Source organism: Nanorana parkeri, unplaced genomic scaffold, assembly GCF_000935625.1.
Source record: "Nanorana parkeri isolate BGI_ZX_2015 unplaced genomic scaffold, ASM93562v1 scaffold1355, whole genome shotgun sequence".
Lineage (NCBI taxonomy): Eukaryota > Metazoa > Chordata > Amphibia > Anura > Dicroglossidae > Nanorana > Nanorana parkeri.
The window spans coordinates 311,624-323,896 of NW_017307623.1; the positions used below are offsets into that span (position 1 = coordinate 311,624).

A 12,273-nucleotide genomic window follows, 5' to 3' on the forward strand; every position below is an offset into this window, starting at 1 on the left:
GTTAGGCTGAAAAATCGCAATTTCTATTGAAGATGATGAATTTACTTGATTGCTACTGCATGCATTTTTATGTTATAATTAGAAGGCGTTAGGTATTCTAGCATTTGTCTGCGGCAGTTAAGCCAACCAGCTGTTTAAACATGATACTGCAGCTGTAGCATGCTACTCAGTCAGCATAAACTAACATTCACAGAATAGCAAGCTCTGGAGAAAAAATGCACTTGGTTTGTGCTTTGTAAAAATGCTGGATGAAGGAACAGGTTTTTGCCATACCAATATAAAGACATTCAATTATTCACCACACGCATGACGCAATTAAGACTTTATTCAGCAAATTGATGTATTTACACTGTGGAAAATTGGGTCAGATTGCATCAACGTAGTTAAAAACAATTCTGCATGGACAATACTGAGAACTAGAGAGACTCTGAGGTGATTTTATTGACTATCCGTATCCTTACCTGTACCAGGACTTCAAGTGCAAGTGGAATAGCATCATGGGGACACTGATGTTACAATACGCTACAATGTTCCACCAATACTGAGGAGTTTTATGGGTGCAAACTTCAGGTAATGTTATAAAAAATTGTCACAAATAGTATTCTATCAGTGGAAAAAAAAATGACGCCACTGGGGTTAGTTAAAAGCTTACCAGATCATGAAGAGCAATTTAAAAAAGGAGCATAATACTCCCAAGCCTCTCGTCACGGTACCAGGAGTCATATGATGCTACTGTATTTGGTGATCCTTCAAGCAGTACATAAAGTAAGCACCTTATAGAACCGTTCTCTTTTCTGGTGAGACACCAAATGCTGAAATTCAGCTGTGTCCACAACATGAAGACCTAAATGCAGAAGCTGTCATGATGGCCCCAGGTTCAGAGACAAAATTATTGTGCGCATAAGCGCTGAAGCTGACCACAGGCATTAGATGGTGGTCAGCAGCCTCCTGATTTTTGTTTTCTCCATCGCGCGAACATGCAAGCTTATTTTTAACAAACATGCACTAACCATGTTGAAGAGATTACCAATGCACTGACAGTGAGAAACCATTTGCTATCAAAGATTTCTAACCCACCCAGTAGACCTCCACAGAAGGTGGTGCCCTAAAGTCTGGCTGCCCAGACCCTCAAAATCCCAGAGTACCCAGCATCTAATGCTTACAGTCCACTTTAGTACAGAATTAACAGTATTAACTGCTTAATGATCTGATAAGAATTTAACTACAAATTCATTGAACAAAAAAAAAAACAATGATACATAAAAAAATATAATGTTACGGAGTTTAGAGCACAGCCCCTTTGAGAAATGATATTTGATATTCCAGACATAAAAAAAAAAAAGAGGAAAAAAAAAAAAAAAAGACACTTTAAAATGAAGCTACCATACAGTCTTGTTTTGGTTTGGAAATAGTTCATGCTGTTTAATCTGGGCTTTTTAATGAGAAAGATAATTTCGGCCTTGACTTTCCCTTGCCCAAAATAATTTTTTGCTCTTCTTTTTGTTGCCGTTGTCTCTCTTGTTCTAATTTCATTCTTTCCTCATGTATTTTTCTTTGTTCTTCAACAATTTTCAATTGCTCCTCAGCCTAGGATTTAAGAAATGGAATATTAATCAAAACTTTCCTAAGCCCAAAATACACACTCTAGAGAAAATGTTTGGACAGTCATCAAGAGTTATTAACATTACAGTTAGGTTTTTATTTATGTGTGTGACTCCACTGTGGGGATTTTCCCCATTATTTCTTGTCCCAGTAATGCCTATTCAAAAATGGGGGGGTTATGAAGGCACAAACAAATAAAGATGGTCATATGATTACTGTTCTTTAACTGATGGTGTTACAGTAACTTCAAAATACTTAGAAAGTAAATCAACTGTGCAATTCAAGCAAAAAAAATATCTATTTGCTTCCAAGGTGTAGCAAAAAAAAAAAATCCTATTTGTATTTGATCAGAAATACATTGCCTTGAGCAGCACACAAAGAGTTTGGCTTGCCAAGCATCACCAAACTAAGTCTCAATAAAGTAAACCATGTAAAGTAAATACGTACAATGTGACTTGCCGCTATACTAAAGAGAAATCACTGACTACATTTTCTGCAGAATCAACATTTCCAGCACCTCTTTACACAGAAAGACTCAAGCAGTTACTGCCCTGAATAAATGTACAAATCAAATGCTCTAACTATAGTCTGGAAACCAGGATCTCTAGCCCCCAAAAAATTGACATAGGCAATAAGAAGCATTTAAAAAAAAAATTATCATTCCATTCTGCATAATCTTACATTCTTAGGCAAATGTATTGATGGTACGCATCTGTGTTTGAGACATTTTATTGCTTCATGTCACACTGCAAGTAACATTTGGCAGGTGTTGAAGCCTGTAGACATTGATGCTCTCATTGCCTGCACAGCATTTGGAAAGTGTTAATCAGGTTCGAGCGTATGACCTGATTTTACAATACATGTGTTTTGTCAAATATAAAAAATTCCACAAACACAAGAATAGTTGACTGGATTAGCTGACGATTTCAAATCTATGGATGTCTCCAGGCACCACCAGCCAACACACAGAAGAGGGTAAGTTCTAGACAGGTTATAAACCTTGTACAATCTCCTTCCTTCAGGATAAACTTTAGGTACATGCATGGGCCCCCACCACGAAAACCTGGCTAAGTTATGTTTGTGGCAGCACGAACACACATGGGTGTCAGACAGTCAGCTCACGCCTGCATGTCTGTCTGCTGTCTCAAGTCTGTGGGAATCTTAAATAAAGCCTACCGAGCATCTATTCAAAACAGAAGAGTGAGCTTTGGACAAAAAGACTGCTAAGAGTCAGGAAATAACAGCTGGCATCTATTTCCTAAAAACATTGGCTACCTGGCCCCTGGGATATGTACAGTGCTGTATTAAACACAGACAATCTCCAAGGTAATAGATATTTGTGAACATGGCAGGATTAAAGCTACCAATATGTACTGCCCCAAAGAGGCAAATGGTTAAAGTTTGAATGTCTATACATCTCAGACACTAAATATGGAAAAAAAACACAAATACACTATGCAGGAAGAATATAGACACAACCCTTACCAGTTTAGCTTGTGCTTCAGCAATTTTACGGTTATTTTCTTCAAGTATTCGCTCAAGCTCCTCACGCTTTTCCTTTTCTTCTTCCTATATGGAGGATACAAGGAAATGTTAGAAAACTGCAAGACTCAGTCATTTATCTTCTTCTAAATTTGCCTCAACTCCTATTAGGACTTAAGGGGCGGCACTATAGCCACCAAATACTTTCAATATAACATCAAACTGCAATCATCACTAGCATACAGTTCTCTAACACTAAGTTCAGCTCAACCCTCCCAATCCAAAACAGCAAATAAACCCTCCCTATTCTGCCCTGCCAGAGCTGTTTTAATTACAGTCAGACATATCAACAAGGACAACTACAAAACCGGGTAGTGAATATGAAATTAAAGGAAAAACAGAAATATATAAAAGAAAAGGGAATAGTTTTTCTCACCAATAATGTATACCTACGTATTCTTTACCTATACTCCTTTAATCAGCATTAAAAGTTGAATATTTACTGTCTTGTCCAGTGTCCTGCAGAGTGTGATCCTCAGCTGCCATACGCGCCAGCTTCCTCTTTAAAATGATTTGTACTGTTAGCTTGGCAACACCTGCCATCAGCAGCTCAACCAATTTTATGAAACATACAAGGAAGGCTGAGCTGAGGAATGCAGATGTTTATCATAAGAGGAAACAAAAATATGTAATTCATCATTCCTAAGGCAAACAATTCACAACAAATAATACATTTTATGGTTAGTCAAATGCAATCCATTCTGAGGATTTGGGGAAAACTTAGTGTCAGATGCAATGCTTTGACAGTTCAAAGGTGCAATCCATCCTGATGATCAAGTCTATTACAAGTTTTAGGAGTAGTTTGATTCCATTTAATATTTACGTACCGACTGCATGGGCCAAGCATGGCTGCAGATAACTACAACAGTTACACTATTAGGGTCCCTTCTATACATATTTTATTTGGAGTGCACCTTTAAAGCTACCGTCAAATAAAATAGGTAGAAACATTCATGTGAGAAAATACTAAATTTTTGTTAAATTGATACAAAATTAAAACTGCACTAAATTGTTGAAAAACACAAAGTACACACTGGGGTTAAAGAAAAACAACGGTACATAAGAAGACGCATAACAGGCTACTGCCTATTGTTTTAAGGCTTGTTTTTCTCAGCCCCAGTAAATTAGGTAAGAGAACAACTAAAGAAGAAGAAAGAAGAGAAGCAGAGAAACCAATAACACATTGTACAGGGAAAGCTTTGGCTGGACACCATCTACAAAGAAATACAGCAAGCGTACTGCTCACGGTCAAACACTACCAGTATGAGGATTTGGACTGTACAGATGAACGGATTACTTGGGCTCAAAGTGTGTGTTAACCAGTCTGAGCTTCAACCATTTGTCTACATGGCAAAGTAAAGTGTTCACTTTAATAGCAATTGCACGAGCTGCAGATGCTTACCATCCTTTAGCTTAACCACGACATGCAAAGATGTTGTGCCATGCAAGCTCTAGGTTGTGACCCGACATTTACATAGGGCTAAAAAAGCTCTCCCTGTCCTCATGTGACAGAGCTGGTTGCCTGGGGAGCCAATCGCCAGGCACCAGCATAGTCACATGGAAGGAAAGCAAGCAAATGACTTGCTTCCATTACCCAGGGCAGGTATTTTTCTTTGTTTCAATAGTTGAACAGAGCAGCACGGAGTGAAAGAAAAAGGTAAGCATGTGAGGTGGTGGGGCTGATATTACAGTGAACATGAGTAAAAGGACAGATTCACCTTAAAGATATAAATAATCATATCCATTCTACATTTAGTGGCATCTGAATCTTAAAATGTAGGAAGACAGGATTGTAATATTTTGTTAATGAAATGTGCATTCTAAGACATGCAGAGATGGAATTGTGAGCTATAAAAAGTCTCCTTGGAACTCAATAAATACTAAGTGCAAAACCTATTTTAGTTACAACTGATATAAAATACAATAGCTTCACATGCTGCTGTGTCATTGTATGCATTTAAAAAACTAAAAACTACTTTTGCATTTTCATCTGCAGTCAACCATGATTTGATATTACAAGTGACATAGATGACTTTCTTCTAACAGTGTTCTGTTTCTATTCAGGATTTCCCTGTACATGCATCAATAAATGGCTCAGTGCAGGTCTCAGATTTGCACAGCACCCGGGGTCGCATGGCAAGTGGCCGCTCAGCAAAGTCCTTAAATTTACTCTACCTGCATTATGGGATAACTGCAGACAAAACTTTGCACCTAGCAATTGCATTACAACAGCCATTCTTTAATAGGGAAGGATTCACAATTAGTTCCCATTCACACAAGGGCGACAGCGTTTCAGCGCTGAAATGCGATTAAAAAACGTGCTCATCAACAAGTCTATTGGCGAAAACAAGCTGATCAGTGCTACAAAAGTAGCCGAGGGAGCATTTCAGGTGACAGGCGTATTGGAAATTGTGATTCTGCGAACAGCCCCCATAGGAATGTATGGGATTTTAAATGTTGGCGTTTTAGTGCAGAAAAATCCACTGGTGTGAATCCACTGGTGAAATCCAGCGGCCTTAACGCTGCAAAACAGCCCAGTAATGTATATAGAATGCCAGAAGGAATTTTTACTTTAAAAAAAGCGATGGGTTATCAGAATAATCACTAATAAGATATACTTGTGTCACATTATATATTTGCCATTAAAAATACACACACAAGTTAAAGAATAGATATCCAGATTTGTTTGGAAATCCCTATAACCCTTTCGCTGCCAAGGCTTCTTTGGCACACGTTATAATCCACATATTTGTGGCCTGAAAATTACACAAAACCCCCAAAACACACACACTATACATACAGTCAGTCCCCGAGTTACAAACAACAGACTTACAGACGACCCCTACTTACAAACGGAGGCTATTACTGTACAGCAGGGGGTCCCAGGCTGCAGCCAGAGTATACCACGCAGCATTTCAGTAGTTGTAATGCTACTGCGCTCATGCTGAAGGAGTGCCCACTTTTTTGGGTCTGGTTCGTAGTACTGTAAATACATTACAGGAAGTTAACTCGTTAGATGTGCAGACAAGGGGTGCACGTCTCTTCTTCTGGGTCACGGTTAGGTTTTTTTTACTGCGGTCTGTATCCTCATTAGAAAGATTTAATTTCACTTCCTGTCCTTGAGACAGCAGGAAGTGGGAGGATATCTACCCCTAGGAAGGGAAATTCACTCCTGCAAGAGTTATCATGGGAAAAAGGTGTCCCCACTGCAGTTTCATCACCAATCCTTGTTTCCATGACAACCCAAAATGTTTAAAATCCAATTGCCACAGGGACAGAAAGTGAGGTGAAATCTTCTGAACAGGGGCACACACAGCAAAAAAATGTTACAGGGGGTTAACCCTTCTCTGTGCTATCCAAAACAAAAAAATGTTCCAACTTGGATACAAATTCAACTTATTTTGTTCGTAAACCTGGGACTGCCTGTATACTGAACGCAAAGACCCTGTCGAATAAAATGGTGGCAGTTGCAATTTTTTTTTATGTTGCATGATGTTAGCACAACTCTTTAAGCAACCCAAAACATTCTGTAAAAAAATACACTTTCGTTCATGCTAGTGCCCAAAAACACAACATAAGACCAAGTTTTTTAAAAAAACATTAAAGATGAGGTTACGACGAGTAAATAGATACCAAACATGCACAGGTTAAAATTGCATGCGTTCCTGACAGAAGGTACAGTACCCCAAATTGTCCATAGGAGACACTTTAAAAGCCTGTACAGGTCATCAGTTTAGAGATATCCATGAATATTGGCCATAGAATTATTGCCCTCACTCTGGCACATGCAGCGATACTCAACATGTGTAACACAATCGTCGTTTTCGTACATGGGGGCGCACCCAACTTGTGTTTACGTTAATACGCGCACGCTCACAGGGGACGGAAACTTTAAAAATATATTTTTTTCAAATTTTTTTATTTTTCTTAACTGCTATCACATAGGGGGGCTCACAAGCCGCTACACCGGCCCCTGGAAGCTGTCTGGCAGCAGCTAAGCAGCCAGGATCGCTTCAAGTGTAGAGCTGACAGAGTAGCCACCAGGATTCTGTTTAAAGGGGCCCACTGCCACTGACGTATAACATGCGTCATTGGCAGCGAAAGGGTTTACAGGATTTCCAGCTATATATAGCTAAGAAAAAAATGGCAACCTTTTAAAATGGACACAAAATCACCTTTACATGAAAGGTTTTATATAAAACAATAGTAGTCAGTAGCCAATTACTGTCTTATATGGATACATTTTCTGCTTATGCTCCACCTGTTGGAAAGCAATATGTTTAAATGAGGGCAACTTGATATCTTCAAAGAGATCTGTGAGAAGGAAAGGATGTTATGACTAGTTGTTCAATATTCGTTAATGAGATGGACAAACAAGTGGGAAGAAAAACAAAGGTTATTTTGAGAAGAAGAAGCACATTCAATGGGTTAGTGCTTAAATGAGGGAAATAAAAAACATCCTCTAATGCAGGAACGAAGCCAAATAAACTTCACTCCTTGTCAGTAGCATTTAGGCCAACTGTTTTAATACATTAAAGAGATTGGCACGTCTGCTGTCAGCAGCTAGTTTTTTTTTTTCCTTCGGATGAATATCTTGAAATAGGATCAAATGTTCAAAACGCTACAGCCATGGCAAAAGTTTCAAGTGCATGTCAACAAATCTTCAATACCCCTAAATGGCATCTTTCAGGAATGAAGTCTTAACAGTACAACAGATTACAGTCCACGTTTGATGCCAATCATACCCAGAACAGAGCAATGATATTCTTTTAAGAACTCAGTAACTGACCCAGAAAGAAGCAGTGACAAATGTGTACTATCTGAAAAATAAGAACAAAATAAAAAAAAAAAAGAAAGTTTTGCCATGGACTGTCACTACTTTCCAAACGACCAAGCGTTACCTCTCTGGCTTTCTGTGCAGCTAGCTCTGCCTGCCTCTGTCGCTCGAGTTCTTCGAGCAACTGCTTTTCCATGATGCGCTTAGCTTCCTCAACCCTGCGCAGAACTTCCCGTTCTATTTCATCTTTCCGCTTCTCCAATTCTTCTTCCACACGCTTGGCAACCAGTTCTTCCACACGACGTGCTGTCTCCTCCTCTATGAGCTTTTCTTCAATTTCTTGCTGTCTACTGAATAAAGGAGAGGAAGAAAAATTAAAATACATACTGCTGCATAGACAGGAAAAAGTCATTAATACCTGCACATCTTTTAAATTTAGAATCTGGAATTTAAAGCTGCACTTCAGACAAATGTACAATTGGAACCCATATCTAACTTGCTGTTTTATGATCTGTAATTATATTCAGCCACTTTTAGAATCCAGGCAACCCTACCAGACACCACAGCTAGGTAGGGACCTTATCATTCCCTACTGAAGTTGAGCAGTACAGCTTGGTCAGCAATATGCCTCCAACCTGTGACTGGAGAATGAAGGTGATGCAACATACTGAGATCATGATGATCACTTCTCCAGCAAACATGTTCAAATTCGTTGACTGACTGCACAGTACAAAGCAATAGTGTTCTGATTGGTTTAGAGTGCTGCCACCCCCCACCCCCCGCTGTCTGAGTCCTGTTGTACAGAGCTCCACAAAAGCCTATCAAGAAAGAATGTGGTATTAATGCCAATACTTAAAAGGAGAACTATGGGGTTAGGGCTTTTCCCCATAGTTCTCCTTAGGGTAACGGGAGGACACAAACTAGCGCCCTCCTGTCACCCTAAGCTCAGTATACCGCGATACTGCCTGGATCCGCCCAGCTGCGTGAGTGACAGCTGGCTCTGCCTAGCTAGAGGCAGAGCCAGCTGTACCCGCCATCTCCCGTCTGTTCCGCCAGTCAGCGCTGAAGGATCGGAGGGGGGAGCCGTGACAGGATCGAGAAGTGAGGGAACGCTGGTATGTGTTCGCTCCCCTCCCGATCTACTGAGCCGACCTGTGACAGTCTCATTGTCACAGGTCGGCTAGAACTATGAGGTGAGTGAAAAGCACTCACCTCATAGTTCTCCTTCAAAACAAAAACGTTTCTTAAAATAAAAAAATCAGTACTTTGCAAGTTTCTCACAATATATGCCCATTCCCAAGATGCCCTTTTTCTTAGCTTACATTAAGGACAGGCGCTGGTGTTCCTGCTGATTTTCCCTACGTATTGTTTTCTTTCTGCTGCGGGGAAGACAACACTTTTCACAAACAAAATACACACATACAACACATGTGCTACAGGATCTATGACATTTTAACTCCTTACCATCTTGTCTTAAATTGTATTGTAATTATAATGTCTTCCTTATATTGTGAAGCGCTGCGCAAACTGTTAATCCTGTACAATAACATAATAATTTAGGCCACTGCTGCCTCTGACAGTCTTATGAGATTTACTGATGTCACTGTACTCCTTTCTAGAGAGGTAGAGGAAGTTGAACCTGAAGACCCGCAATGCATAATCTTCCTCCTTCTGCATCATTAATTCTGTGGATCTGTGAGGGGGGGCGACGACTACTTGGGTTGGAGGAACGAAGCCCCTCTTATCTACCATGATAGCTGCCTCCTCACAGACAACATGGAACAAGGCAACATGGAAAAGTCAAAAATGGGGAAAAGGTCAGCTACAGGAATCCTACCAGTAATACTGGTTAGTGAATATTGCTTTGTCCTTGACTTTCCTTTTCTGGGCAGCCTCCACAATTCAGGTCCTCTTTATGTTGGGCTGGCTCCTCAATTAAATGCGCAATTCATATTAGAAAGCACAAGCTCATTAACTATCACAATACCTCAAGCACAAGCCCATAGAAAAAGAAGGGTTTTTTTGCAGGCCAGGTTTCAGAGGCTCCCACTACAATACTCCAATATAGCTGTAGCTTAGAACTGGTCTGCCCAACCACCACCCAACAATGCAATGTGGTACATCCGTGATCATCAGAAAGGCACGGCATTGCACTGTAGAATGCTGATGAAAAGGAAGAGGTCTGATCTGAGGATATAGTGAAGACTTGAAAGCAAGTATGCTCCAAAGAACTGGTGCTCTCCAGGTGCACAGCATGTATAGGCCCAATGCGATGCCTACTTTACCAGGCTTGTATGAAATATTTAACAGAATAACAGTTTTACTTCCACCAATATACAGACATAAAATTAGTTACACAATACTTCATTTATGCAAGTGCATTCAGTTCTCTCCTCTACAGCAATTGTTGAGGCTCACCAACTTTTACAACTGAATGTTGCCTGACAAGGAATTGTTGTACATGTATTGCATTTCAACACTGCATAGTTTATGCATCACTGCTGGTGCAGAAACCTATATTGTCGCCTATGGGCGTTTTTTGAGATTTTGCGGGTGCACGCAATTTTAAGGCTTGACATGTTTGGTGTCTATTTACCCGACGTGACCCCGACTTTTATGTTTTACTAAAAATATGGGTAAGAATAAATGTTTTATAACATAACGTAGGGAAACTTTTTTTTTTTTTTACATTTATGGTACTTTTTTCATTATATAGTAAAAAAAAATAACCCCCCCCCCCCGTGGTTATTATATTCCTCCAAAAGAAAGCTCTATCTGTCCCCAAAATTTGAACATAAATTGCAAGGCTATAGTCCGGTCATGCTGACTGGTGAGACATCAAATTTTTCAAGCCCTGTTTATAAGTATATGTTAATAAGAAGCAGCTCAGTCTGTCCCTTTATTTTCACTTTCAAACTGCTCAGAGTAGCCCAAAATTTACAAAAAGGCCTTCACCAATTACTTTTAGCCCTGAGCCCTGGTTCACACCTTAGAGTTTTTGAGCAGTTGGAAAAGAGCTTTTAACTACCCAACACAAGAAATCCCATGATTTTCAATGGCACTGGTTCACACCCGAGCAGAAAAACGCCAGCAGGAAAATGTTAGACGACTCAAAAGATACACGATCTTCTTTGGGCAGTTAAAAGCGCTTTTTCTAAAAAAAAATGCCCTAAAACGCAAAACAGAAGCGCTTTTATATGCGTGTTCTTCCATTGCCCACAATGGTTTACGAGCTGGCAATCAAAACACGCACCATCTTGTACGCGCATACAATTGTGCACAACACGCAAATAACCGCATGCTGCTAACACGCAAAAACAGTGCCACCTAGGTGTGAACCAGGGCTAAATGATTTTTTTGGTATGGTGTGTGAAGGGGAACACAAACATATTATGGGGTTTTATCAAATTTGACTGCAAAAGTGGAACTACACTTTTAAGTTGTCACCAGAACTGGAAAAGAGAGGAGTACTTGCAATGGGGACACTTGTCCCCATGACAACTGTCCAACAGGGGATATACCTCCCACTAGAAAAATTTCCTCACCTCCTGTTGAGTCTACAGGACAGATGGTGGAAAAAAAAATGACAAACGTTTTACTCTTCCAAAACAAATGTGGCTTTAGATATAATTTAACAAGGACATTATATTGTTGTTTTAGATCTGTTCAGCGTCTATAGTACCAGCTTTTCTCCATTCTGTTTACATTTACAGTTTCCATATTTGCTACATGTTTCATTTGTTTCTGCTAAGGAGCTGACTTGTCACCAATTATATTAGTGCTGCTTCCCATTCACTCTGCTACTGAAACATAGTTTTCTTCTCTTCCCATACCTCACTGGAGTGCAGAGAGCTCTGAATTACTGTCAGTTCAGTTTCTATGTATGAGAAGGTGGCTTGTGTATTTTCTATTGCCTCCATGTTATTGACATCCCTGCTGTAGATGAGTCCTATTTTCCTAGGAATTCTCCCCTATACTCCCATCCCCCACTGACACCCACACTTCAGGGGCTCCTACTTCACTCTCTGTGCATCCTTCCCCTGTGAATCTACACTAGAGATGAGACGGCTTGGTGCCAACCCAGTTTATTCAAGCCATTTCAAAACTGTGACTGCCACTCCCCCCCCTTTCCTGTCCAATCAATGGCAGCAGCTGTGGCAGAGGCATTCCCCAACCCTTTGTGACATACAACTGTGGGCAGTGAATGTGCCTCTCCACAACTGATTGGAGGGGTAGTGGCAGGTGTCAAGTGAGCTGGGTGTGCACCAAGTCCAGGCTCCTCACTAATCCACATGTAGAAATTATTCCTTACTTGATATTGGCTCCACACTAGTGATGTCCCTGCTGCAACT

General features: G+C 40.2%; 1 protein-coding gene across 2 annotated transcripts in view; it reads right to left on the reverse strand.

Annotated features, from left to right (window-relative positions):
• Positions 1-307: 307 nt before the first annotated feature.
• ARGLU1 (arginine and glutamate rich 1) overlaps positions 308-12,273 on the reverse strand; it is a 15,273-nt gene continuing 3,307 nt past the window's right edge. The window contains exons 2-4 of one of the 2 annotated variants that reach the window (XM_018569557.1): positions 8,046-8,268; positions 3,088-3,171; positions 308-1,587 (exon numbers count right to left, since the gene is read on the reverse strand). In XM_018569557.1, the coding sequence (XP_018425059.1) occupies positions 1,423-1,587; positions 3,088-3,171; positions 8,046-8,268 (472 nt within the window). In that variant the 3' untranslated portion in view covers positions 308-1,422. Of the gene's footprint in view, positions 1,588-3,087; positions 3,172-8,045; positions 8,272-12,273 lie in introns of both variants that reach the window. The other variant, XM_018569556.1, reaches the window with a different exon arrangement.